At 37.9% G+C, this 27,335-nt stretch overlaps 1 protein-coding gene across 2 annotated transcripts in view; it reads left to right on the plus strand.

Moving 5' to 3' along the window:
- LOC111157075 (succinyl-CoA:glutarate-CoA transferase) overlaps positions 1-27,335 on the plus strand; it is a 775,701-nt gene that overhangs the window by 25,061 nt on the left and 723,305 nt on the right. For both annotated transcript variants that reach the window (XM_022518296.1, XM_022518298.1), the window contains exons 2-6: positions 2,248-2,299; positions 3,679-3,752; positions 10,926-11,011; positions 11,534-11,584; positions 18,455-18,575. In XM_022518296.1, coding sequence (XP_022374004.1) covers positions 2,248-2,299; positions 3,679-3,752; positions 10,926-11,011; positions 11,534-11,584; positions 18,455-18,575 — 384 coding nt within the window. The remainder of the gene's footprint in view (positions 1-2,247; positions 2,300-3,678; positions 3,753-10,925; positions 11,012-11,533; positions 11,585-18,454; positions 18,576-27,335) is intronic.

Raw genomic sequence — 27,335 nt, forward strand, 5'->3', positions numbered from 1 at the left:
TATTTCTTCCTAGAGCAGTGTGGCCTGGGGACCCTCCTAGCTAAGAATGATTGTGCCACTGTGATAATTCTCAAGACTGTAATGGTGTATGTGTAAATGTGTGACTCCTCTAACTTCCACTGGTGACGGAGCTGCATTGAGATTTTTTTAAAAATTGTGTTGAACTAAGGAATTCTCATTCATTGCTGGTGGGAATGCAACATGGTACAGCTCCTTTGGAAGATGGAGTGGAAAACTAAACATACTCTCACCATACTATTCAGTAATTGGTACTCCTTGATAGTTAACCCAAATGAGTTGAAAACTTAAGAAGCAACATGGACGGGACTAGAAGAGATTATGCTGAGTGAAATAAGTCAAGCAGAGAGAGTCAATTATCATATGGTCTCACTTATTTGTGGAGCATAACAAATAGCATGGAGGACAAGGGGAGATGGAGAGGAGAAGGGAGTTGAGGGAAATTGGAAGGGGAGATGAACCATGAGAGACTATGGACTCTGAAAAACAATCTGAGGGTTTTGAAGGGGCGGGGGGTGGCAGGTTGGGGGAACCAGGTGGTGGGTATTGGAGAGGGCACGGATTGCATGGAGCACTGGGTGTGGTGCAAAAACAATGAATACTGTTACGCTGAAAAGAAATAAAAAATTAAAAAAAAAAAGAGAACACTTAAGTCCACACAGAAATGTGCATACAACATTTTAGCAGCTTACTTCGTAACTGTCAAACCTTGAAAACAATGAAGGTGTCCTTTAGTAGGTGGATGGATAAATAAACTGGTAGTATCAAGGTAACGGAGTATTATTCAGCACTGAAAAGAAATGATCTGTTGAGCCATAGAGGAAACTTAAACACATGAAGAAGCCAATCTGAAAAGGCTACATGCTATATGATTCCAACTATATCATGTTCTGGAAAAGGCAGATTGTGGATACAGTAAAAAGATTGGGTTCTGGAGTTTTGAGGGGAGGAATGGATGAGTAGTCATAGCACAGAGGACTTTTAGGGCAGTGAAACGATTCTGTATATAATAATGTTTGGTACATTCCATTATGTGTTCATCTAAGTCCATAAAATGTACAAGACCAAGAGTGAACTGTAAATTAAGTGATAGGGACCCTTCAGTGTATCTTCATCAGCTGTAACAAATGTGTCTCTCTGGTGAGGGATGTTCAAAGTGGGGGAGGTTGTGCATTTGTGGGAAAAGAGGTACGTGGGAATTCTTGGTACTTTCTGCTCAGTTGTACTGCCCAAATCTAAAACTGCTCTAAAAAATAGTCTGATTTAAAAATGTACTGAACCAGTAGTTCATCATTTTCTCCCAATAATTCAGCTTGGTATCACTCATTATGATATAAACTTTGTAAACCATTTGGCAAGAATTTAATGTTGTGATTTAATGTTGATGTTCAATGTTTTTAGTGAATTAGTGATATAATTGTTGACCTATCTACTTATTTTTATAGCTGGTGGGTGAAGAGAAAAAGGACATACACATTTGATTGTTTAATAAACTTCTGTTTATTAAATTGTTTAATAAACTTTTAAAAAATTCATATTGTCTCCCTGTCTTAATATGGAACAGGTATGTGGAGGTCTTTGTTGTTCCTTTTTTGTTGTTTAGTTCAGTATTTATTTATTTTTTAAGACTTTTTTATTATTATTATTTTTTACAGCAGTTTCAGGTTTACAGCAGAATTGAGAGGAAGGTACAGAGAATTCCCATATGTCCCTTGCGATCACACATCCCCCCTTATCAGTATCCTCCCACCAGAGTGGTATGTTTGTTTCAGTTTGTTACATCATATATATATATATATTATATATAATATATATATATTATGTTCAGTTAGCCAACATATAGCATGTCATTAGTTTTTGATGTAGTGCTCAACAATTCATTAGCATATTAGCATAGTGCCCTAAAAATCCTTTGTGTTCAGCCGGATGTTCCTCCCCCAGTATTTTTATTTTTCATTATTATAATAATTATTCATTATTATTATTACTTTTCATTAGACAAACTGTGGACTTCATTAACTGTGTATCAGCCCTTGTAATTTTTACAGGTTGACTTCACTGAATCAGGTCAAGGTTTCTGTGTTACATAGAAAGCAGAAATATTGTGAAGGAAAACATATGTTTTTGGTAGTGATACAGATTACTTAAAACACAATACGAAGAATTCTGTATTCTTCCTCCTGAAAATTAGTAATCAGTACTCTTAAAGTATTTTCTGTGTTTTGCCAGATACTGACAATATGAAGCCCTTGGAGGGTGTAAAAATTCTGGATCTAACAAGGTTTGTATTGGTTTTTCTGTGTTTTGGTGATTGAAGTTTTCCCTTCTTTCAAAAAAAAAATACATTTATTTTTTGAATTATATTGCTTACTATCAAAGTTTTAGAAAGGAAAACAGAAAATTTTTTATATTTCATAATTCTAAGAGCAATAAGTATATTTGTGCATTTTTTCCAATCTGCATATTTATATATAACTTTTAAAAACAAAAATTGGAACCATATTGAAATTATAGTCTTGGGGGCATCTGGGTGGCTCAGCCGGTTGAGCATCTGCCTTTGGCTCAGTTGCTCAGCTGCTTCTCCCTCTCCCTCTGCCCCTACCCTTGCTCATGCTCTCTCAAAAAATAAAATCTTTAGGGACGCCTGGGTGGCTCAGTTGGTTGGACGACTGCCTTCGGCTCAGGTCATGATCCCGGGGTCCCGGGATCGAGTCCCACATCGGGCTCCCAGCTCCATGGGGAGTCTGCTTCTCCCTCTGACCTTCTCCTCGCTCATGCTCTCTCTCACTGTCTCTCTCTTAAATAAATAAATAAAATCTTAAAAAAAAAATCTTTAAAAAAATTGAAATTACAGTTTTGCCCACATTTAAAAGACAATCTTGTATTTTGAGTGTTTTTCTGTGTCATTCAAAATTCCAGAAAAATGTGAGATGATACTTTATTATATAGTTGTCATAAAATTACTCTTCCCCTAATATTTCACAATTACAAATTAAGTTTCCTTTTTCATAAATCCTTGCCTCAGGAAATCTTAGAATTTCTTCCTTAGCATAGAATTCTGGAAGTGGAATTACTTCATGAATCAATGGGAATATACTTTTTTTGAAAGATTTTATTTATTTATTTGAGAGATAGCACGGGTGCTCATGATGGAGGAGAGGCGGAAGGAAAAGCAGGCTTCCCGCTGAGGGGCTCGGTTCCAGGACCCTGAGCTCATGACCCCAATATCATGACCTGAGCTGAAGGCAGATGCTTAACTGCGTCACCCAGGCACCCCACGGGAATATACTTTTTTTTTCTTTTTAAAGTTTTTATTTATTTATTTGACAGAGACACAATGAGAGAAGGAACACAAGCAGGGAGAGTGGGAGAGGGAGAAGCAGGCTTCCCACCGAGCAGGGAGCCCAATGCGAGGCTCAATCTCAGGACTCTGGGATCACGACCTGAGCCAAAGGCACATGCTTAAAACTGAGCTCCCACGTGCCCTGGGAATATACATTTTAAAGCTCTGAATACATAGTGCCAAATTGCTATTTTTGAACAGTTTTAATAATTTTAATTCTTACTATAATTATATGAGTTTATCTATGTTAGTGAGCTATTAAGAATTAATATAAAAATCTGCAAGGTGGTAATTATTTATCATTGTTAATATTGTAGAGTACTGGCGGGACCTTTTGCTACTATGAATTTAGGAGATCTTGGAGCAGAAGTTATAAAAGTGGAAAGACCAGGTAAAGCTATTGCTCTCTTTAAAACATAGAAACTAATACAAATTTTTCTTTTTTAAAGATTTTATTTTTAAGTAATCTCCACCCAACGTGGGGCTTGAACTCATAACCCTGAGATCAAAAGTCACATGCTCCTCCAACAGAGCCAGCCAAGCTCCCCAAACTACTACAGTTTTTAGCTGTTTTTTAAAAAAATAACTGTATGTCTGTATATGGGATGACGGGAGAATTAAAATGAAATGATTATTTTTTTTCCTCTCCATTCCTTACTTTCCTCTGAACCCATACTAGTGATTTCTTCTTACTCATTTTTAAAAAATATTTTATTTATTTAACAGAGAGACACAGCAAGAGAGGGAACACATGCAGGGGGAGGGGAGTGGGAGAGGGAGAAGCAGCCTTCCCACCAAGTGGGGAGCCCGATGCGGGGCTCGATCCCAGGATACTGGGATCATGACCTGAGCCGAAGGCAGACGCTTCACGACTGAGCCACCCAGGTGCCCCTTCTCTTACTTTTTATAAGTGCCAGGTTTTAAGGCTTTAGCCAGGCCCTTCACACATACCTGAAAACCTCCAGTAGAGACTGAGATGCACCATGCAGCGACAGTGATGCTAGACTTGCAGTGACAGGCACAGGTCTTAACACGAGGCCTGTATTAATTTATTTAATCTCTGCTACAACCTTATGGGCTGACCCTGTATTATTCTAAGATTATAAATACAGAGAAACAGAGACATAAAGCAGTTTGTCCAAAGTCACACAGCTGATCAGGAATATCCACGCACTCACCCTGGTCCGGCCCTCCATAGCCCCCCACAAGCCTACCGTTGAGACTGACTTTAGAGCTGGCTTGACCACCCTTCCTTGCTGGGGGATGGAGGGAAGGCCAGGAGGAGGGGAGGGTAAAATGGAAGAAGCAGGACACACAGGAAGAGGAGAAGGAAAAGGAATCTGTGTCCTTCCAAAAGGAACCCAGATACTCCAATATAAGTCATTCTTTTCTGTTTTTAATAAAAGAAACATTTTCTCATTTTATAATTGTAAGCATTTTGAGAGAGGAACACTGAAACTGAGATCAGTTCTTTGGGTTTGTTTTTCATCACATCTTTCCCATTTTTCCTTTCCTCTTGGTCCACCAAATAAATCTATTCGGTGTATACAATTCTCACTTTTATTTGGTGCCTTCTTAGTATTTGGGTGTTTAGCTCATGCTATTATTGAAAGTTATTTCAGTACTTACTATTGAAAGAAATTATTGTATGCTCTTTCTCTCCTATAAGCACTTAAAGGGCAGAGTCCATCTTCTTCATGTCCTCCGTATCATCCTATAAGGAGCTCGTTTTGGAAGGTTTCAAAACTTAGCATTATTATTTATTCTTCAAGTTGGATCCTTATGGATTGGAACAGAATTACCAAATTAGTGAAAATGGCCTAGCCTTAATAGTATGAGTATATCTGCAAGACTCATAAAAGACTAGTTTATAATTACATCACCTTATTAATTTCCCAGAAGTGATTAAACACTATAAAGTAGAAGACATGGTGTAGAAGATTCAACTTTCTGCTTATTAGATTTCTTAGGAGGCCAAAGCAATCAGCAGAAGATTCTCTGATCAGCATGGGGAATACTCTGTTATTATTATATCGTATTTATTTGACCCTGTGTTTATCAGGCTCCGGATGGTGGAAGAGTCTGGTGAACCCTGCTTTCCAGATGTAACGAAAGCTTCATTTACCTGGTCACTGATGTTCATCACATTTGGTTATTGTGGGATGCGTGCTGAATAATGTTTGCTTTCTGGTTGAATACCCTTTTTGTCTTTTCCAGGTTTCATAAAACTTTGATTTCCATGTTATTATGCAAATTCAATACCACGGCACTTTCTCCTTTCAGCCATTGGGTCTTCCCGTCCTAGACAGAGCATCAGGTCTACTTTCTCTTGCTATTTCAGTTGATCACTAATCTCAATGTTTATGTTTATATTAATTTTAGAGATCATCATTCCCTCTTTATGTAGGCCTTATTTCTCCTTTGTACGTTTTCCTTTCTTCAGTAGGGAGTACCTTCCTTTGTCTAGGCCTTTACATCCCATAGCCATACACTTGGGATTGAGCTTTGTTCCTAGTAGGTCGTTGTTCATTGTTTTTTTCCTGATTGGTCTCTTTCCCTTAATCCTTCTGCGTGATGCATTTTATTTAATTAATTAATTTATTTTTAAAGATTTTATTTATTTATTTGACACAGAGTAAGAGAGGAGAGAGTGAGAGAGAGAGAGAGAGAGAGAGAGAACACAAGCAGGGGGAGTGGGAGAGGAAGAAGCAGGCTCCCCACTGAGCAGAGAGCCCAACGCAGGGCTGGATCCCAGGACCCCAGGATCATGACCTGAGCTGAAGGCAGCCGCTTAACAACTGAGCCACCCAGGCGCCCCGCATGATACATTTTAATGTTCCTATTATGTGTTTAACTGTTTCGGGTTTTGAGATAGTTAGTCAACACAGATCTGAGGAAGAGTAATTTGGCAGGATTTTCAAAGTTCAGGAGAGAATTAGTCTTTTCTCAGGCCACTCCTCTACTCCTTCCTTCCCGCTTGCTTGCTTGCTACCTTCTTTCCTTCCCTCCTTCCTTTTTAAAAAAATTTTTTTATTTATTTGAGAGCGAACGAACATAGCAGGGGGAGAGGCAGAGGGAGAGGGAGAAGCAGAGTCCCCACTGAGCAGGGAGCTGATGCAGAGCTCAATCCCGGGACCCTGGGATCATGACCTGAGCTGAAGCAGACACTTAACCGACTGAGCCACCCAGGTTATAGCTTTCTGATTTGGGACTTAGACTGTTCTTACTTTTGTAATCAAAGAGCCCGTAGATTTTCTTTCTCTTCTTTCTGTAGTTACTTAGCTGGGCAACGTGGACTAGGGAGGGCAGCAAATGATTCCTTAGGCAGGAATATGAGGGCAGAGGTGTGTGCGGTCCTTTGTTCACTGCTGTTTCTACTCTGCCTGGAGCACTGTCTGTGACGTAGTAGGTGCTCAATAAATATTTGCTGAATGGATTGAATGTGTCAAAATATCTTTTAAGAAGAGCGGTCTGGGGGCGCCTGGGTGGCTCAGTGGGCTAAAGCCTCTGCCTTTGGCTCGGGTCGTGATCCCAGGGTCCTGGGATCAAGCCCCATATCGGGCTCTCTGCTCAGCAGGGAGCCTGCTTCCCCCTCTCTCTCTGCCTGCTTCTCTGCCTACTTGTGATCTCTGTCTGTCAAATAAATAAATAAAATCTATTAAAAAAAAAAAAGAAAAGCAGTCTGAAATTTTATATGAGATCTCCAGACTTTGAAATCATGGCAGCTAATTAAAAACTTTAAATTTTGTGTGGGTCCGTCCAATAAAACATCTTTCAACTGTCAGTTTTCCCAGTTGGTGACCTTTAGCCTTTATTTCTTGTCCATGCTGATTCTTTTCAGGGACCACTGATCCTCTCTAAAGCCCTGGGTAGGAAAACCATATAGGCCTCCAATTAAGATTCCTGACATTATTTCCACTTTGAGAGATGAATGTAAACACGTAAAATTACCTAATTTTAGCCCTACCTTGACGTTGCTTTATTTTAAGAAAATTAGTGTATTGAAAGCTTCAGGAGAGTAGAAGTGGCTGGACTTTCTCTTTACTCCGAGAGGTCCTGTCTGATCCTGAAGATCCAGATTCACACCTGCCGTGAAGCCTCTTACTGGTTTATTCCTGGAAGAGTGCCTTTTTGGGATCGTATAGTTCACTTTTTCCCCTTTTATTTTGAGCATGCTATTCCATTTGATGCTTACCATGATTTCTTTGTTTTGTTATTGGTTCATCTCCAGTTAGAGATAATGTGTCTTCTTTTTTTGTTCAGATTTTATTTATTTATTTATTTATTTATTTGAGAGAGAGAGTGGGAGCGAACGAGTGGGGGAGGGTAGGAAGGGAGAGGGAGAAGCAGACTCTCAGCTGAGCAGGGAGTCTGACAGGACACGGGGTTCAATCCCAGGACCCTGGGATCATGACCTGAGCCAAAGGTAGACGCTTAATGGACTGAGCCACCCAGGTACCCCTGGAACTAATGCTTCTTTTCTCCTCTGGCCTGTGTTCTGTTTTTTCTCTTGGGAAGTTGTTGTTATTATTTTTATTTTTTTAATAAATGAGTCTATTCTTTGGCCTCTGTTTTGCTTTCCAAAAGGTTATGTCTGCTTTTCCTGATCAGTTTTAGTGGTAAAGTTTAATGGGCTAATAGGTTAATTATATTATTTAGATTAATTATATTATTTAGATTATTAGAATTTTAAGTCTAACCCATATTCACAAATAGTCTCTTCTTGGGGGCCAGTTTTTAATTGTAATTACTTATATAGTGATTAGTTTCTTTTTTAAAAAGATTTTTATTTATTTATTTATTTGACACAGAGAGAGACACAGTGAGAGAGGAACACAAGCAGGGGGCTGGGAGAGGGAGAAGCAGGCTCCCCACCAAGCAGGGAGTCCGAAGCTGGGGTCCATCCCAGGACCCTGGGATCGTGACCCGAGTGAAAGGCATACACTTAACGATTGAGCCATCCAGGCACCTCATAATGATTAGTTTCTGATACCAATATTTAATCAGGCCTTATATTATGAGATTTTTAAATGATACTATTTTGTGCCATTTAATCATTGATGGATTTTCTGAGTTCTGTCTACATTGTCAGTTGCTTTTTTTGCTAAGGAAAATTTTTCTGTAACTCTATAGTTACAGAATCTAACACAAACATATGACTTGAAGTAGATGTCCAGAAAAAAACACCATATATTTTGATGATTTTAAACTTCTCCTTTGAAGCAAGACCTAGGTGACTAAAGTTTTATTCTAGAATACAATTGGAAATTAAATGAATCTGCTGTTCAGTAACTTATTTTGCCTCTCATGATTTGTTGCTATAACACAAATTTTTTTCCTAATTGTATTGAGAAATAATCAACATACATCATTGTATAAGTTTGAGGCACATGGCATGATGGTTTGATTTACGTACATCGTTACCACATTATTACCACAGTAGGTTCAGCTAACATCTGTCCTCTCATGGAGATATGATAAAGGAAAAGACAGAAGAAAAGAAAAAAGGAAAAAAAATTCTTCTTATGATGAGATCTTTTAGTATTTGCTTTCTTAAAAAATTTTCTATATAACATATAGCAGTGTTATATGTTACACCTTTTGACCACCTTCCTCCAGTTCCCTCCGCCTGCACCCTCCACCTCTGGTAACCACAAGTCTGATCTCTTATTCTGTGAGTTCATTTGTTTTTTATTTTTTTAAATTCCACATATAAGTGAGATCGTACAATATTTGTCTTTGTCTGACTTATCTCATTTAACATAATGCTTTCAAAGTCCATCCATGTTGTCACAAATGGTAGGATTTCCTTATTTTTTATGGCTTAATAGTATTCTGTTGTGTATATATACTACAACTTTATTGATGGATGCATGCATCAATGGGCACAGGTATTTCCATACTTGGCTATTGTGAATAATGCTGCTATGAACATAGGGTTGCATATCTTTTTGAGTTAGTGGGTTTTTTTTTTTTTTAAGATTTTTATTATTTATTTGACAGAGAGAGATCACAAGTGGACAGAGAGGCAAGCAGAGAGAGAGAGAAAGGAGGAAACAGGCTCCCTGCGGAGCAGAGAGCCCGATGTGGGACTCGATCCCAGGACCCTGAGATCATGACCTGAGCTGAAAGCAGAGGCTTAACCCACTGAGCCACCCAGGTGCCCTGAGTTAGTGTTTTTGTTTCCTTTGGCTATATTCCTAGAAGAAGAATTGCTGGATCATATTGTAGTTCTCTTTTTAAAATTTTCAGGATCCTTCATACTGTTTTCCACAGTGGCTGTACCAACTTACATTCCTACCAGCAGTGCAGGAGGGGTCCCCTTTCTCCATATCCTCAACGGCATTTGTTATCTCTTGTCTTTTTGTTGATGGCCATTCTAACAGGTGTGAGATGATTATATCACTGTGGTTTTAATTTGCATTTCTCTAATGACTAGTGATGTCAAGCTTCTTTTTCTGTACCTGATGGCCTTTTGTCTGTCTTCTTTGGAGAAATATCTCTTTGGGTCCTTTGCCCATTTTTTGATTGGGTTATTTGTTTTTTTATTTGAGTCGTGTGAGTTCTCTGTATGTTTTGGGTATTAATCTGTTATCAGCTATATGGTTTGCAAATATTTTTTCCCATTCTATAGGTTGTCTTTTCACTTTGTTGATGGTTTCCTTTGCTGTGCAGAAGCTTTTTAGCTTGATGGAGTTCCACTTGTTTATTTTTGATTTTATTGCTTGTGCTTTTGGTATCAAATCCGAAAGAATCATCACCAAGACCCATGTCAAGGAACTTTGTTCCTATGTTTTCTTCTAGGGGTTTTATGGCTTTAGGTCTTATGTTTAAGTCTTTAATCCTTTTTGAGTTAATTTCTGTGAGTGATGAAAGGTGTAAGCTACGGGTTCAGTTTCATTCTTTTACATGTGAGTATCCAATTATCCTATAACCATTTGTTGAAAAGACTGTCTTTTCTTCATCGAGAGCTCTTGGTTCCCTTGTCATATATTAACTGACCACGTATGCTTGGGTTTATTTCTGGGATTTCACAGAAACTTAAAGATTTATTTATTTATTTATGATGCCATTTTATTATAAAATCTCGCTTACCATTATTCTGGTTTAATTATTTAACAAAAATCTTTCACAGACTCAGCATTTCTTTGCACATTTAATGCCAAGAAACACAGAAAGAGCTGAACTAAACTACCAAAGCTTTTTACTTTTTGACCTAAACTGCCAAAGATTTTAACTTTTTGCTTGCCAAAAACTGAAAGTAGGTTTCTTTCTTTTAAATTTGCCATTTATTAAATCTGAAGACTGCTAAAAGGATATTTCTTTCTGGATATTGACTTTCAGGGATGGATTCCAGTGAGAGATGAGACGGTAGGACTTAGTGAATAAGGTGGAATTTGGAGAGTTGCAACAAGTTCTTAAGGCCCCTGGAGATTGCTTAATTCCACTGAATTGAGGTGATTTTGTGTAGGCATCTGTGAATGTGTATGATGGGTGAATGTTGGTTTGGATGTCTCATGATGTTTAAGAGTTAAAAATTAATAGCTCATACTGTTATTTTCAGGAGCTGGTGATGATACACGAACTTGGGGGCCACCTTTTGTGGGGACAGAAAGTACTTATTTCCTCAGTGTTAATCGAAATAAAAAAGTAAGAATATAATTTCTTTCTTTGTTTTTTTTAATATAATTCTTTTGTAATAACAAAACTTTTGATATTACCTTGGCTCATTCATTTCTATCCTTTCCTTGTATATATAATTAGTACTTAAAAGAAGGTGAAATTTTATTCATTCACTAGTTACAAAATAGAAACAAGAGAGCTTTTTACTAATTTTCCTTCTCTACTAACTTATTTCATGAGAATTTATGATGGTTTATAATGGAATAATTTTATTAAAGAGAGAAATCATTTGATTCTTTACATTTTATTCTTTCAGAGATTGCTAATTGCCTAACACTTGGTATTATTATTTGAAAAAATTTTACTAGAATCCTTGCTATCATCCTAATATATCTCCATTGCAGATAAAAATCAGTAACGATAATTCAAATGCTTCTTCATGAGGAAAATACACTTTCAGAGGAGAACATATATGAATGGCTTCCTTATTGAACTGTCAGTAATATGAAAACCTTTTTATTATTTTAATATATATATTTTAATTTTTAGAGTATAGCTGTTAATATCAAGGATCCCAAAGGGGTGAAAATCATCAAAGAGGTACAGTATGCTCTATGGAAGATATCTTACCTCCTGGGTTGTAACTGGGGATTTGAACATGAGTTAAAGTGTTTTATTTTTTTTTTATTTATTTTTTTTTTTTAAAGATTTTATTTATTTATTTGACAGAGAGAAATCACAAGTAGGCAGAGAGGCAGGCAGAGAGAGAGGAGGAAGCAGGCTCCCTGCTGAGCAGAAAGCCCGATGTGGGGCTCGAACCCAGGACCTGGGATCATGACCTGAGCTGAAGGCAGCGGCTTAACCCACTGAGCCACCCAGGCGCCCCGAGTTAAAGTGTTTTAAAACTTTATTTCATTGGCAATCGCTAATTTTCCTGTAAACGCCATTTAAGAATTTAACTTTACATTTATTGTAAGTGAAATTTGCTTTCTAATTTCTTATATGTTTTGTATAATATTTCTCTACCCTGTGAAAGTTTTCAGTCATAATACTATCTACTGTTGACTGAATGCCTACTCTGCATCACTCTTAGGCTTAGACACTTTCCATATATTATCCCCTCAGATCCTCAGGATTTGACTTGTAAATGGGTATTAGAATCCTCATTTTCATGGGAGGGCAGTAAGTCTCATGGGCTCAGGGGATGCTCCGAAGAGGACATAGCTTGTAAAGGGAAGAGCTGAGGTTTGAACCCGGTGATGGGGGTCCCATCACTGGAGAGCCCAAGCTTTTCTAACCTTTATTCAGATGGCTAATATGTCCAGAGCTGATTTCAGCATCTTTGCTTGAGGGGCAAGATTGGGTACTGGTTTGGTGCACCCTCGTTCTCCACTGCGGAGGTTCTAATCCTTTTTTCTTTACTTACTAGCTTATGTGACTTCAGGTAGGTGATGTCAGCTTTTTTTTTTTTTTTTTTTAAGATTTTCTTGCCTTAAAGATTGTTCTTGCCTTAAGTCTCCTCTTTCTGTTCTGTCTCTCAGTATCATCTTCAGTGGTCGCAGTTCCTGCCTCTTTGCTTCTATTTCAGAGCATTCTGATATTTTATCCTAAGTAGTCAAGGTTTCAGATTTGATTGAGCAAATACTTTGCGGTTTCATTAGAACTTCTCAATAGGTGGAATTCATAACTCTTGCTACTAATGCGTAAGTGTGCTTTTGAGTATTTTAGGACTGCATGTATGATTCTGACCAAAGTAAACAAATCTCCAGGACTTCCTTCTTGCTGTCCTTGGATCTTGCCAGTCTTTTACTATTCTACTTTCAATTACATTTACATTCTACCTTGAATTAACTTTCTTTTTCTTTTTTTTTAATAATTAAAAAAATTGTTTTTAAGGATTTTATTTATTTATTTGACAGATTGGGAACAGAAGCAGGGGAAGTGGGAGAGGGAGCAGCAGGCCTCCCACCAAGCAGGGAACCTGATGCGGGGCTTGATCCCAGGACCCTGGGATCATGGCCTGAGCCAAAGGCAGATGCCTAATGACTGAGCCACCGAGGCGCCCCTATAATTAAAAAATTTTTAGGGGCTCCTGGGTGGCTCAGTGAGTTAAGCCGCTGCCTTCGGCTCAGGTCATGATCTCAGGGTCCTGGGATCGAGTCCCGCATCGGGCTCTCTGCTCAGCAGGGAGCCTGCTTCCCTCTTTCTCTCTCTCTCTCTCTCTCTCTGCCTGCCTCTCTGTCTACTTGTGATCTCTCTCTGTCAAATAAATAAATAAAATCTTTAAAAAAATTTTTAAATTTATTTGACAGAGATAGAGACAGCGAGAGAGGGAACACAGGCAAGGGGGGTGGGAGAAGGAGAAGGAGGCTTCCCGCTAAGAAGGGAGCCTGATGCGGGGCTTGATCCCAGGACTATGGGATCATGACCTGAGCTGAAGGCAGATGCCCAGGCGCCCCTGAATTAACTTTCATTATGAGCTTGATTTCTCTTCATGTCTGATTGATAATAGTAAAGTACATTTCAAGTCATATTAAACTTAAATAAATTGTATGGGGACATTATTGATGTCTATTGCTTTTAGCTAGTTCCATGTTTTTAGCTTTTAGCATGTTATATATCTTATTGCCTAGGGAAAAAATTATTTTTTGCCTAATCTTTTTAAGCTTTCTGGCATCGATTCCTCTTTCAGCTTAAGAGTAGCAAAACAACCTCTTTATTCAGACCATGATGGCTATGATTGCTAATATACTGAGTTTAGTTTATGGAAACAGTTCCAAAGTAGCATACAAAGCAATCAGCTGGATACATGAGAGCTTCAAAAAATATGACTCCTTTTGTCTACTAGGCTAACTAGAAACAGCTTGAGCAAAAAACAAAACTCTGCTTAGAAAATCTATGTAGAGCCCAGTATTTTCATAACAATATGATTTATTAACTTTCTGACATATCATTTATATTTCAAATAATTCTCTATGTTAACTAGTTGACAGTCACAATATCCATATTGTGTGCACATGAGATGTTCCAAAGAGCAATGTCATGGATTTTATTTTCTTTCTTTCTTTCCTTTTTTTTTTTTTTTTTAAGATTTTATTTATTTATTTGACAGAGAGAGAGAGATCACAAGTAGGCAGAGCAGCAGGCAGAGAGAGGGAGAATCAGGCTCCCCGCTGAGCAGAGAGCCCGATGCGGGGCTTGAACCCAGGGTCCTTGGGACCATGACCTGAGCTGAAGGCAGAGGCTTAATCCTCTGAGCCACCCAGGCGCCCCTGGATTTTATTTTCTTATGAGAAATTCAGATGTACAAAATAGCTGAAAGAAGAGTATAATGAACTTTCTTCAACCCTATGCCTAGATGTAATAATGTTAATATATTGCTGTATTTGCTTATTTACATATGTATGCCTATGTGTGTGTTTGTGTGTGTATTTTTAAACTATTTTATTTTTCTAAGATTTATTTATTTATTTATTTAAAGAGTGTGAGCAGGGAGAGGGGCAGGGGAAGAGGGAGAAAGAATCTCAAGCAGACTCTGCACTGAGCACGGAGCCCAGTGTGGGGCTTGATCATGACTCTGAGATCATGACCTGAGCCATAATGAAGAGTCTGATGCTGAACTAACTGAGCCACCCAGACGCCTCGTGAACTATCTTAAAGTGGAAGATAGGAAACTTTGTGCTGAAATCTTTCAGAATACTTTTCCTGCCAATAAGCATTCTTTGATATAACATTTAAAAATTATTTTGTGATTTCTTTAGCAATGTGGTTAAATTATTATCATCACTTTCCTTTCTATTTCTGATCTCCACTGTGTTCTTAAATGACGTGTAACAAAGAGTCAGAATTAGATACTCTGTATTTCAACTTAATTTTAGTTCTTATTTACTCTTTGGCTAGATGGAGGATTTTCTTTCTTCTGTTTTAGAAAGAAAAAGATAGTAGCTTCTCTAACTCATACAAAATTGTGCTTGCTTTTTATTCTGGGCCAGATTCTAGGATAGTTTTTTAGGTGATTTGTGAGTGCTTAGATGAGGAAGAGGTGATCAGCAGTAAAACTGGAAACCAGTCCTCTCACTTTATTTCTTAGTAGATTATTGTATTTGGGAAATGCCAGTAAATAGCTGGGCTCCTTTGAAGCAATTGTCATACATAACACTTGTAGTTAGAGTGGGGAGCAGTGTAACTCAGAGGGAGTTTTCTGATGTTATGATTTTAGCACCCTTTTTTTTTTTTAAAAGATTTTATTTATTTAATTGAGAGAGAGAGAGTGAGAGAGAGTGAGCAGTGGGGAGGAGCAGAGGGAGAGAGAGAGAGAGAAAGAGAAGCAGACTCCTTGCGAAGCAGGAAGCCCAATGCAGGCTCCATTCCAGGACCCGGAGGCTGTGACCTGAGCCGAAGTTAGATGCTTAACTGCCTGAGCCACCCAGGCACCCCAGATTTTAACATTCTTGTGTTAGAATTTTTATGAATGATTAGCTGAAGCTTTAGGAAACATACATGATCTTGAAATGGCTGAATATCCTGAAACAGAGAAGGAGAGAATAAGTTGAATGACAGGGCAACTAAGAATCAATATCTAGCAAGTGGCTAAGACATCTTTAAAATAAATATTTATAAAATGGAGAAAAGAAAAATTTCTGCACTATATACTTTTTTGGGATAGTTCTTTATAAATATTAGAATGCACACATACTCAGTTCTTGGGTAAGCTTAAAAACTATTGTGCATCTTTATGAGTAGAAATGTGTAGCTCGGGGCACCTGGGTAGCTCAGTGGGTTTAGCTTCTGCCTTCGGCTCGGATCATGATCTCTGGGTCTTGGGGTTGAGCCCCGTGTCAAGATCTCTGCTCTGGGGACACCTGGGTGGCTCAGTTGGTTAAGCAGCTGCCTTCGGCTCAGGTCATGATCCCAGCGTCCTAGGATCGAGTCCCACGTCAGGCTCCTTGCTCGGCAGGGAGCCTGCTTCTACCTCTGCCTCTGCCTGCCCCTCTGTCTGCCTGTGCTTGCTCTCTCTCTCTCTTTGACAAATAAATAAATAAAATCTTAAAAAAAAAAAAAGATCTCTGCTCTGGCGGGGAGCCTGCTTCCCCCTCTCTTTCTGCCTGCCTCTCTGCCTGCTCTTTTCCTCTCTGTCAAATAAATAAATAAAATCTTAAATAAAAAAAAAAGAAATGTGTAGCTCTTAAACTCACCTGTTCCATATTTTTTTAATAATGTGATAGAGCCAGACTGCCTGGTGCTCTGAGCACAGCTCTTGTTAGTTAAAAGAATCTTTGTCATGTTATACAAATACTAATACATGTTCATGGAAAAAAATTAATATTTTACTATATCATGTCAAATCTCTTTATACCCTTGTATACTCATTTTGCCCGAAAACACGAGATAATGTAATGTATGTTGTTTTTTAATCTGCTTATTTTGAGTTCTTTATAATATTTTTAATACTTTTTTATTAGCATAACTTATTTGTTTTATTTATTTTTTTGTCTTACCCAAACAGTGAATTTATTTGTGGTCCATCTGGATACTTAATGTAGATTGAGATGTGATTTAGAGTTCCACAAAGTCTGAAAATACAAATAGTCTACACAGTTAAAATGTTTTTTGTTGTGGTAGAATATATAGAACATAAAAATTTCCGTTTTAACCATTTTTAAGTGTACAATTCAGTGGCATTAGTTACATTCATGTGAATCACTACTGCTATCTGTTTCTAAAATATTTCATCACCCCAGACAGAAACTGTACCTATTAAGCAATAGCTCTCCACTTCCCTCTCCCTCCAGCCCCTGATAAACTCTCATCTACTTTGTGTCTCTATGGATTTGCCTATTCTGAATATTTTATATAAGTGAAATCATACAAGTTTTATACTTTTGTGTCTGGTTAATTTCACTGAGCATAATGTTTTCAAGGTTTGTCCATGTTGTACCATGTATCAGAACTTCGTTCTTTATTTAATGGCTGAATAATATTCTGCTTTATGGGTACATTTGTCCATTGATGGGCACTTGGATTATTTCCACCTTTTGGCTATTGTGAGTTATGGTGCTATGAACATTTGCATACAAGTACCTGTTCGAGTCTCTGTTTTTGGTTCTTTTGAGTATATACCTAGGAGTGGTATTGCTGGGTCATAGGGTAATTCTATGTTTAACTTCTTGAAATACCCACACAGGGTTTTTTAAAATTAAAAATAATTCATTAAATGCCCTTTGCGTAAGGTACGACATAACGCACTGTGCAGAATGTATGCAACGAGAGCTGATCCATGTAGAAACTTATATGTGTTTGATGTAGTTTGTGTCCTTTTCTGCCGGCAGGAGTGCCTACACGGGGTTACCGTTTAATAGTTTTTTTTTATGGTTAATTAAATACATTTAGAACTTTTTGGAAAGGAAGCATCTGAAAAGTATAAAAGGATTTCTGAATCACATTTATATGTATTAAGTGCCCATATGTGCAGGTTGTAATGAGGAATATTACATAGTAAGGATGGAGAATAGCAAAGACATTGTATCTAGTTTCTTCTACAGGATTTAAGATGTTTTTCATATATTTTAATTTATTTACATATTTATTTATATGTATTATGTAAATATATAATAAATAAATAAATATAATATAATATATTAATAATATAAAATATATAATAAAATAAAATAATATATAATAAAATAAATATATATTTATTTATTTAAAGGTTTTTCTATTTACTTATTAGAGACAGAGAGAGACAGCGGGAGAGGGAACACAAGCAGGGGTAGTAGGAGAGGGAGAATCAGGCTTCTCTCCAATCAGGGAGACCGATGCGGGACTCGACCCCAGGACCCTGGGATCCTGACCTGAGCCAAAGGAAGCCGCTTAATGACTTAATGACCAGGCGGCCCTGTTTTTCATATATTTTTGTACATGTATTTTAACTTTTTTTTTTTTTTAAAGATTTTATTTATTTTTTTGACAGAGAGAAATCACAAGTAGGCAGAGAGGCAAGCAGAGAGAGAGGAGGAAGCAGGCTCCTTGCAGAGCAGAGAGTCCGATGTGGGGCTCAATCCCAGGACCCTGAGATCATGACCTGAGCTGAAGGCAGAGGCTTAACCCACTGAGCCACAGGCGCCCCTATTTTAACTTTTCTATCTAAGCTACTTGAGACTATATTAGGACCATGTAACCTAGATATTTCTTACATTTAATGTAAGCATATCCCCTTAACACCATGCTATTTGCTGAATATTTTAGTGGCCATTGTCTTATTGTCCATAATATCTCATAGTAGTTGACCCACTGGTGCCTTTATATTCATTTAATTCTACTTTGTAATTCTACTTTTCCTGTCATTTTTCTGGACTATTACAATGTGAGGATCAACTGTGTTTACTAAAATCCAAATTGTGTCATGTGGGGGTTTGTTCAAAGGTTGGAAGTCCCTTAAGAAGTCTGACTCATCTTCCCCTCCTTCCTCAGCTTGCAGCTGTTTGTGATGTATTTGTGGAAAACTACGTCCCTGGCAGGCTGTCTGCTATGGGCCTTGGATATGAAGATATAGACAAGATTGCCCCTCACATCATCTACTGTTCCATCACAGGTATTTTGATCCCACACTCTTGTCAGTGAATAGATTTTCTAGTTAGTTGGCTTTCCTTGTTCCTGTAAGAAACCTCTTGCTTGTATTGGTTTTCTTGAAGTGATTCTGTTCTCCCTAGCCCTCGCTCTCTAATTAATCATGAGAGGTAACCGAAATGAAGATTTTTCATGTATTTATTGGCTGTTTGTATTCTTGAATTGTACGCCTGTAGTTTTGTTTGTTTTTGCAAATTTTTCTATTGATATTTTACAGACATTTACAAAATACTGTTATTAATTCATACATAGAATTGTAGGTGAAATATTAATTGGCTTTAGGGTAGCGCAGGAAATCAACATATCCCCTTAATTTATTCAAAGGTGTTAAGCCGGGTGAAGGAAAAGAGTTCAGTAAAGTCTTCCAGATTGTTTAGCTGGGGAATGTTGTGGGTGTTTGTGTGTGTGTATATATTAGGTCCAAGGAAAAAAGGTTATTATTTGAGTTAATTTAATCTATTTTAAAGCACTTATCTATTAATTAGGGAGGTAATATAGAAAAGTGGCTGTGAAAATTCTTAGTTACATTAATAGTTTTTATCAGAAAAAATTATAGAATTTTCACTCTTCATTCATCTACCGAATATTTACTGCAGGCGTGTGATTTGCAGGGCAGTATTCTAAGGTTCTGGGATGTGGCAGTGGATAATACATGGAGGTTTGCCTTATGTTATAGGTTAAGGAGATAGATAGTAAATAAATAAATGTATTCTTTAAGTTTTTTATTTTTTTGTAATTGAGCCCATTAATGATAAGGGCTAAAGAGAAATAAAGTAGGGCAAGAGGGATGGGGTGAGGAGGAGCTATTTTATACTTGGAGATAAGTGAAAGCTCCCTTGGGGGTGCCCGGGTGGTTCAGTTGGTGAAGAGTCTGCATTTCGCTCAGGTCATGATCCTGGGGTCCTAGGGTTGAGCCCCACAGTGAGCTCCATGCTCAGCAGGGAGCCTGCTTTTCTCTCTCCCTCTGCCTCTCCTGCCCATCCCCCCACACCCACTCATGCTTTCACTCTCTCTCTCTCTCAAATGAGTAAATAAAATGCTAAAAAAAAAACAAAAAAGAGAGAAGTCTCCCTCGATAAATTGACATTTGAGCAGAGACCTGAAGTAAAGGAGTGAATCATACAGATATTGGCAATGATGGCTTCAGGAAGGGGAAACAGCAGGTGCAAAGGACCTAAGGCAGGAATGTGGGGGGCATGTTTGAGGACCATCGAGGATGGCTGAAGCAGGGAACAAGGGGAATGTAACAGTAAGAAAAACAGGAAGGTATTGGTTAGCAAGATCACGAAGAGCTTGTTGGCAACTCTTAAGGAATTTGACTTTTACTTTGAATAAGTTTGTAAGTTAATGGAGTATTTTGAACAGAAGAATGATAATGATCTGACGTATTTTTATTTTTTTATTTTTTAAAAATTTCACCTGTTTATTTATTTATTTATTAACATATAATGTATTATTTGTTTCAGGGGTACAGGTCTGTGAATCATCAGTCTTACACAATTCACAGCACTCACCATGGCACATACCCTCCCTAATGTCCATTACCCAGCCACCCCATCCCTCCCACCGCCCTCCACTCCAGCAACCCTTAGTTTGTTTCCTGAGATTAAGTCTATTATGGTTTATCTTCCTCTCTGGTTTTGTCTCATTTCATTTTTTCCTCTCTTCCCCCATGATCCTCTGCCTTTTTTCTCAAATTCCATGTATCAGTGAGATCATATGATACTTGTTTTTCTCTGATTGACTTATTTTGCTTAGCATAATACCCTCTAGTTCCATCCACGTGATCTGATGTATTTTTAAAAGTATCACTTTTCTTTTCCTTTCCTTCTCCTAATGTCCTGAGAAACAAAAACTGAGGGTTTGGGAGGGGAGAGGGGTAGGGGCTTGGGTGAGCCTGGTGGTGGGTATTAAGGAGGGGACGTATTGCATGGAGCATTGGGTGTGGTACATAAACAATGAATCTTGGAACACTGGGAAAAAAAGCACCCCCCCCCATAAAAGGACCACTTTAGCTACTGTGTTGACAACAGACAGTAGAGGACAATGTTACAAGTGGAAGAACAATTGTGAAGCTGTTAAACTACTCCAGGTTAGAGATACAGGCAGCTTGAATTAGGGTAGGAGTGGTGGGGGTAGTTGAGGAGTGATAGGATTAAAAATGTTTCTTTATTAGTCATAAAGTAATAATAACCAAAATACCCCCATTTCTATGCATTCAGGTTAATTGAGATATAATAATGCTTTGACTATGACATATTACTTTAGTATAAATGATGCTTTTCACAGTATAATTATGTGGTGCTTTTTTAATGTAGATTAAGCTATAACTGCAATGTTTGGTCGATACTATTTTAGAGGGGATGATTGTTAACTTCCCTACCGAATCAGCAGGAGAGCCAGTGTCTGTAAATAGTAGATGACTCTTTGCCACTAAATCTGACTCTTTCTTAAATGTACTATTTTATAGATATGTAATCATACTTCAGTCTTTGTGTCTGAATATCAATATTTATATGTGTCAGAAAGAGGGAAAGGTTTTTCCTTAAAATTTCACAGTCTATTGGAAATGTGGAGGTCTAAATTACTAAAATGGGTAAAATATTATCTTCACATTACCTTGTTATCATAAAATGCTACATAACTTGCAAATGCACTATCTTCAATGACAGTGAATATTTATTTCTCATTCCCATGAATTTGCATTGGCTGAGGTTCAGCTGATCCAGACTGGTTAGATTTGGCTCCAAGTTTCAGGGGTGGGGGGCCTGCTGTGCTGTACCTGTCTTTCACACTCCTTGGACCAGTGGCCACCAAAGGCGTGTTTTCCTCATAATGAAAGGTAAGAGTACAAGAGAATGAGCCTTACCTCACAAGCACATTTAAAACATTAGCTACATCCCATTGGCTTGCATTCCTTTGGTCAAGGCAAGTCACTCGACTAAGCCCAATACCACTGCATGGTGAAATATGTTCTACTCTTGTGGCAGGATCTACAGAGTCATATGGCAAGGCATGGATTCCAAGAGGGGTAAAGATAGGAATAATAATGTATTTTATCACATCCCCGAGCCAAACAAAAGTGCTAATCCACTTGGGGGGCACCTGGGTGGCTCAGTCAGTTAAGCATCTAACTTATCTCAGGTAATGATATCAGGGTCCTTGGATGGAGCCCCAGGTTGGACTGCCGGCTTCCCACTCGGCAGGGAGTCTGCTTCTTCTCTCCCTCTGCCCCTTCCCCTGCTCCTTCACTGTCCCTCAAATAAATACATAACATCTAAAAAAAAGAAAAGCTACTCCACTTGGGAAGCCTCACAGTTCCCAAAGTTTCACATCTATAACTAACTACAGTTAAAGCCAGCAGTTCTTCTGGGTCTTGGCTTGTGGTTAGAGGATCTCTGCATTTTCTTCCAGCTCTCAGATCCCGTGTTCACATTTTAGTGTGTCGAAGGGCCCTGGAGATAGATTGTATAATGTGGAGATTCTCAGCTATGGGGAGAGTGCAGATTTGATATGCTTTTCGGTGATAGGGATGGGGGAATAAGGGGGTGATGGGGAGAGGCACTTACAGTCTGAACAAGCACCTTCCATAATTCTGTAATCCTTTACATCCCCATCTCCTGACAATCATGAGAAAAACACCCATACAATTCATTCTCCTTTATTTCCTGATAAGGAAAGAGGTCCGGAATGTCCATGAGACCTCTGGTCACACGGCTATTTCATGGCAGATGGTTTTACTGTTCAGGCCTCTTGACTAAATATTAAGTGCCTCTGTGCTTTCCATATTTAGATGTCTATCATTGTTGTATGTTACATTGTTATAACTTACATTGTCAAGTGATGACAAGGCACTGAACAGCTTGACTTGAGAAGAATATAGTCTTGGTCTTCTCTTTCATTTGTTGCTAATCATATTTACTCGTCAGGGAGTCTAAATGTCAACGGAGTCTTTGGAAGCGGAGGTCGTTTATGAGTCATGAATCTGTGTGTATATAAAGTAAAGGCCATCTCTTTTGTAAAAGTTTGATATTCTTGGTAATCAGTGTTTGTTTTTTGATTTTTTTTTAAATAAGACTGATTAGATCAGTCTAAAGTTGCACATGTTATGATTGGGATCCTAGACTTCCCTGATGTTTCCCAGTGGCATTGGTATTCTGTCAGTGCTGTCCAAGCCCAAATAGTCTGTTCTCACTCACATGTTGGCCTTACTGCTGATGAGAGTAATCTTAGAATGGTTGGGAGATTTATTTTAATGCACTCTGACAGTTGTGTGGTTGAGATTGCCTCAGTCTGTGAAATCTGGTCTGCAGGACAAAAATGCTCGACTGATCACAAGGGAGGAAGAACCAGATTATTTTTGTTAGCAAGGTCCTCTTACCATTTCGGAGTATGAACATTAGGGGGCAATGTTTAAAAAGCTATCATTCACTAGGAATTACTTTTTGAGAAAACTCATGTGTCCTCTGTACCAGTGGATAAAGAAAATCTCTGAAAGGGCATATTTATATTCTTAAAGAAGTTTTGTTTTTTAAACTGACCATTCTCTACCTCTTTATACTTTTAGTATAATGATATTCTCCATGGCACTTTAATTTTAAGTTGTACCCTCTTTCCTTTGTTTCTTCTGAGCATGTTATTAATTATAAAAAGTTACCAGTAAAAATCCTCTCTACCACATTTAAAAATATTTACTTTTTTTCTTCTTATTAACTTCATTGCTCTTTTTTCCTAGAAGGATAAACATTGCATTATATTATTGACCAGACTAATTTTGTGGTAGGAACATTGTGTATGCCCTTTAATAATTTTTTGGGGGATTGGGAAAGGGCTTTGCCAAGTACCTTTTTGATTTTTGTGAATTCCCCAATGGCATTTTCTTAATCTCTGTCCTTGTATGGACAGATTACAGGATTCTGCTTGAGGATAGGTCCTCAAGAGGGACATCAGAACTCATTATCAGAGAGAATATTTTAAGAGCTTTAGTTTTAAGTAGAAAAAAATCTGAGAGCTCTACTTATGAGCTAAGAATAGCTAAGACAGTTTTAAGAAAGAACCTGGTGGGCAGATTTGCCTTGTTAGATAAAAAGACTGATACAACTTGGAGTAATAATATAGTGTGGTATTAGTATGAGGATAAGAAATACATCGATGGAACAGAATAGAGAGCTCAGAAACATGCTGGCATATATATGGAAACATGTTTTTTTAAGGGCTTATACTCCAGATCATTAAAGGGTAGAATATGCAATAATTGATGGTAGAACATTGGTTATCCTTACGGGAAAAGATAAACTTGATCTTGAGTTTATTCTATATAGTAACATAATGTTGATTTATACCCTAAATATAAAAAGTAAAACTTTAAAACTTTTAGAAAACAATATAGGACAATGTCTTTATGACCTTAGGGCAGGGAAGAATTTTGTAGACAACATACGAAAAGTATGAACTACAAAGGAAGAGACTGATAAACTTGACTACTTATTAAAATGAAAAACTGGGGCGCCTGGGTGGCTCAGTGGGTTAAGCCGCTGCCTTCGGCTCAGGTCATGATCTCAGGGTCCTGGGATCGAGTCCCGCATCTCTGCTCGGCAGGGAGCCTGCTTCCCTCCCTCTCTCTGCTTGCCTCTCTGTCTACTTGTGATCTCTCTCTGTCAAATAAATAAATAAAATCTTAAAAAAAAAATAAAATAAAATGAAAAACTTCTGTGCCTCAAAAGCCACTATAAAAAAGCAAGCAGATGAGTCACAGATCCCTGGAAGATAACTGACAAAGGATTAATAACCAGAATATCTTAAAAATTTTCTTTAAACCCAATAGAAGAAAAGAGAAACAGTTCAACAGACAAATGGGCTGAGCTCCAGAAAAGGAAACCTGAATGGCCGTAGAAAGTTACTCAGGCTCAGTAGTTTTTAGAAAAATGCAAATTACACTGTATGTTAACTAACTAAAATTTAAATAAAAAAAGAAAAATGCAAATTAAAACAAGAATAGTATTCCACTTCACACCTAAGAGATTGACAGACATTTAAAAACCTGACTCTACCAGACAAAGGAATCTGTGAACATTGCTGGAGGACAGATACCCGTGTTGGAAAATGATATCCATGTTGGGAGTAATTTGGCAAGCTGTTTTGAGATTGTACACAAATCTACCCTATGATCTCCAGTTTTCACTTTTAGGTACGTCCCTATAGAAAGTCTCAAACATGTGCATGAGGGGACATGAAGAATGTTCATAGCAGCATTGTTTGTAATAGCAAAAAGGTGAAAATATGAGATGAAGTATATTTCAGTAGGAGAATGGCTAAATGTGTAATATAATGAATGGGATACCATTAACCAATGGAAAGAGTAAGCTGGAACAACATGAATTCAGTTAGATGAATTTTCCAAACATAAAATTCAGTGAAGAAAGCAAGTTACAAATAGCGATACACAGGATGATACTGTTTAAGTAGAGTTAAGATAATAAAAATTGTATATATTTTTTAGTAATTCACTTAAGTGTGGTTAAAATATAAAGACATACATGGTGATGAAAAGTACTAAATTTAAGAGAATGATTACCCCTGGGGAGTGGGGAGGGAGGGATATGGGACAGGGTAGGGACATACACGGGACTTCAACTATATTTGCCAAATACACATACATATTTGTTATATTATTCTGTGTACCTTTTTATGTTCAGCATAGCAAAAGATCCAGAGATACCCAAGTAATTCCCTCTCACCTTCCCTCCCCCCCTTTCTCTGTCTCCCTTCTCCCACTCCAATGCATATTTCATGAGCTTCTGTATTTCCCGGCTCATTGAGTGTACGGGATGAACAATACAGACATGATTTCTGCCTTTAGGAGCTTACAGCCTAGTGTTAGAGACATTTTATAAAGAAGTTAAAAAAATCATATGGCAAGTACTAGTAAATTGTGTTAGTACTATGACAGAGATTCATAGAGGAGGGGATGCATAGTGTCAGAAAAGCCCTTTCTGGGGAGTTATCATTTAAAGACCTAAAACAGGAGAAGGAACCAGCCATTTGAAGATCAAAGGGAGGAGCATTTCGGGCAGCAAAAATATCATGTGCAAAGGTCCTGAGGTAGGAAGGATCTAAAGTCCTTTAAAAGCCTACGAGAAAGCCAATGTGCCTGAAATACCAAAAACAATCAGAATGCTTGAGAAGACACTGTGTAGGGGTGAAAATGCTATGGCATACAGGGAAGGATTTGAGCCGTAGAGGGATATGATCCAGATTACATTAAAAATAATCTTTAAAATAGGTAGGAATCAAATACTGACTAACCTGCTGAAGGACTTTCATTAATAACATTGGACATGGAATTATGCAGCCATAAAAAAGGATGAGGTCTGGCATTTGTGATATTGAATGGACCTAGAGCATTATGCTAAGTGAAGTAAGTCAGAGAAAGACAAATACCATTTGATTTCACTCATATGTGGAAGCTAAGAAACAAAACGAATGAATAAACAAAAAGCAGAATCAGACCTAGAAATACAGAGAACAAACTGATATTTGCCAGGGGTGGGGAGGGGATGGGCCAAATAGGTGAAGGGGAGTGGGAGGTACTGGCTTCCAGTAATGGAATGAATAAGTCATGAGAATAAGAGGCACCGCACAGGGAATATAATCAATAATGTAACAGTATTACAGAGTGATAGAATGTAGCTACATTTGTGAGTGTAACAATGTATAGAGAGTTGAATTACTTACATTGTACACCTGAAACTAATGTAATGTGTGTCAGTATGCTAAAAACAAAAAACAAAAAACTGACAAACTTCTAGTCATGCTGACCAAGATAAAAAGATACAAAGATACAAAGTTAACCCATATCGGGAATGAAAGAAGGGTCATCACTTCTGACAACAAAGACATTAAAAGGTATCAACAGAGTATTGCAAATAACTCCATGCCCGTGAATTCAAAAACCGAGATGAAATAGAATAGAATAAATCCTTAGAAGACACAACGTACCAAAACTTACTCAAGAATAATGTGAATTGTGCTATACCTATTAGAGAAATTACATTTTTAGTTGAAAACTTTTCAGAAAAAACTTCAGGCCCAGATGGTTTCACTGGTGAATCTCACCAAACATTGAGTAAGAAATACTACCAATTCTACACAATGTCTTCCAGAAAAGAGAAAAGGAGGGAATCCTTCCAAATTCATTTTATGAGGCCAGCAGCACCCTGATTCCAAACTAGAGACATTCCAATAAAAGAAAACCAATGACCAATATCTCTCATGAACATGGAAGTAAAAATTCTCAACAAAATAGGGACATATTGAATCCAGCAGTATATAAAATCATAATACATCACAATCGAGTGGGATTCATCCCAGGAATTTAGGCCGAGTCAACTTTCAAAATCTATGCTAAGCATATTAGCGCACAAAAGAAGGACATAGGAGAAAAGCTGCATGACCTTTGGCTTTGGCAGTGACTTTAGACATTTGATGGCAAGAGCATGACCTACTTGGCCATCAGAGGGAGTGTGGTCCTGCTTCATACTACTAGATGGATGAACCTCAGAGACATCAAACTATATGAAACAGTACAGATGCAAAAGGCTAGTCTGATTCCATTTATATGAAATGTCTAAGAAAAGACAAACTTATAAGCTGGAAAGAAGATCTGTGGTTGCCTAAGGCTGGAGATGGGCTTGGGGGATTAACTGCAAAGAAGCATGAGGAAAGT

The sequence above is a fragment of the Enhydra lutris genome, unplaced genomic scaffold, assembly GCF_002288905.1.
Source record: "Enhydra lutris kenyoni isolate GAN:26980312 unplaced genomic scaffold, ASM228890v2 scaffoldscaffold51, whole genome shotgun sequence".
NCBI classification, from domain to species: Eukaryota; Metazoa; Chordata; class Mammalia; order Carnivora; family Mustelidae; genus Enhydra; species Enhydra lutris.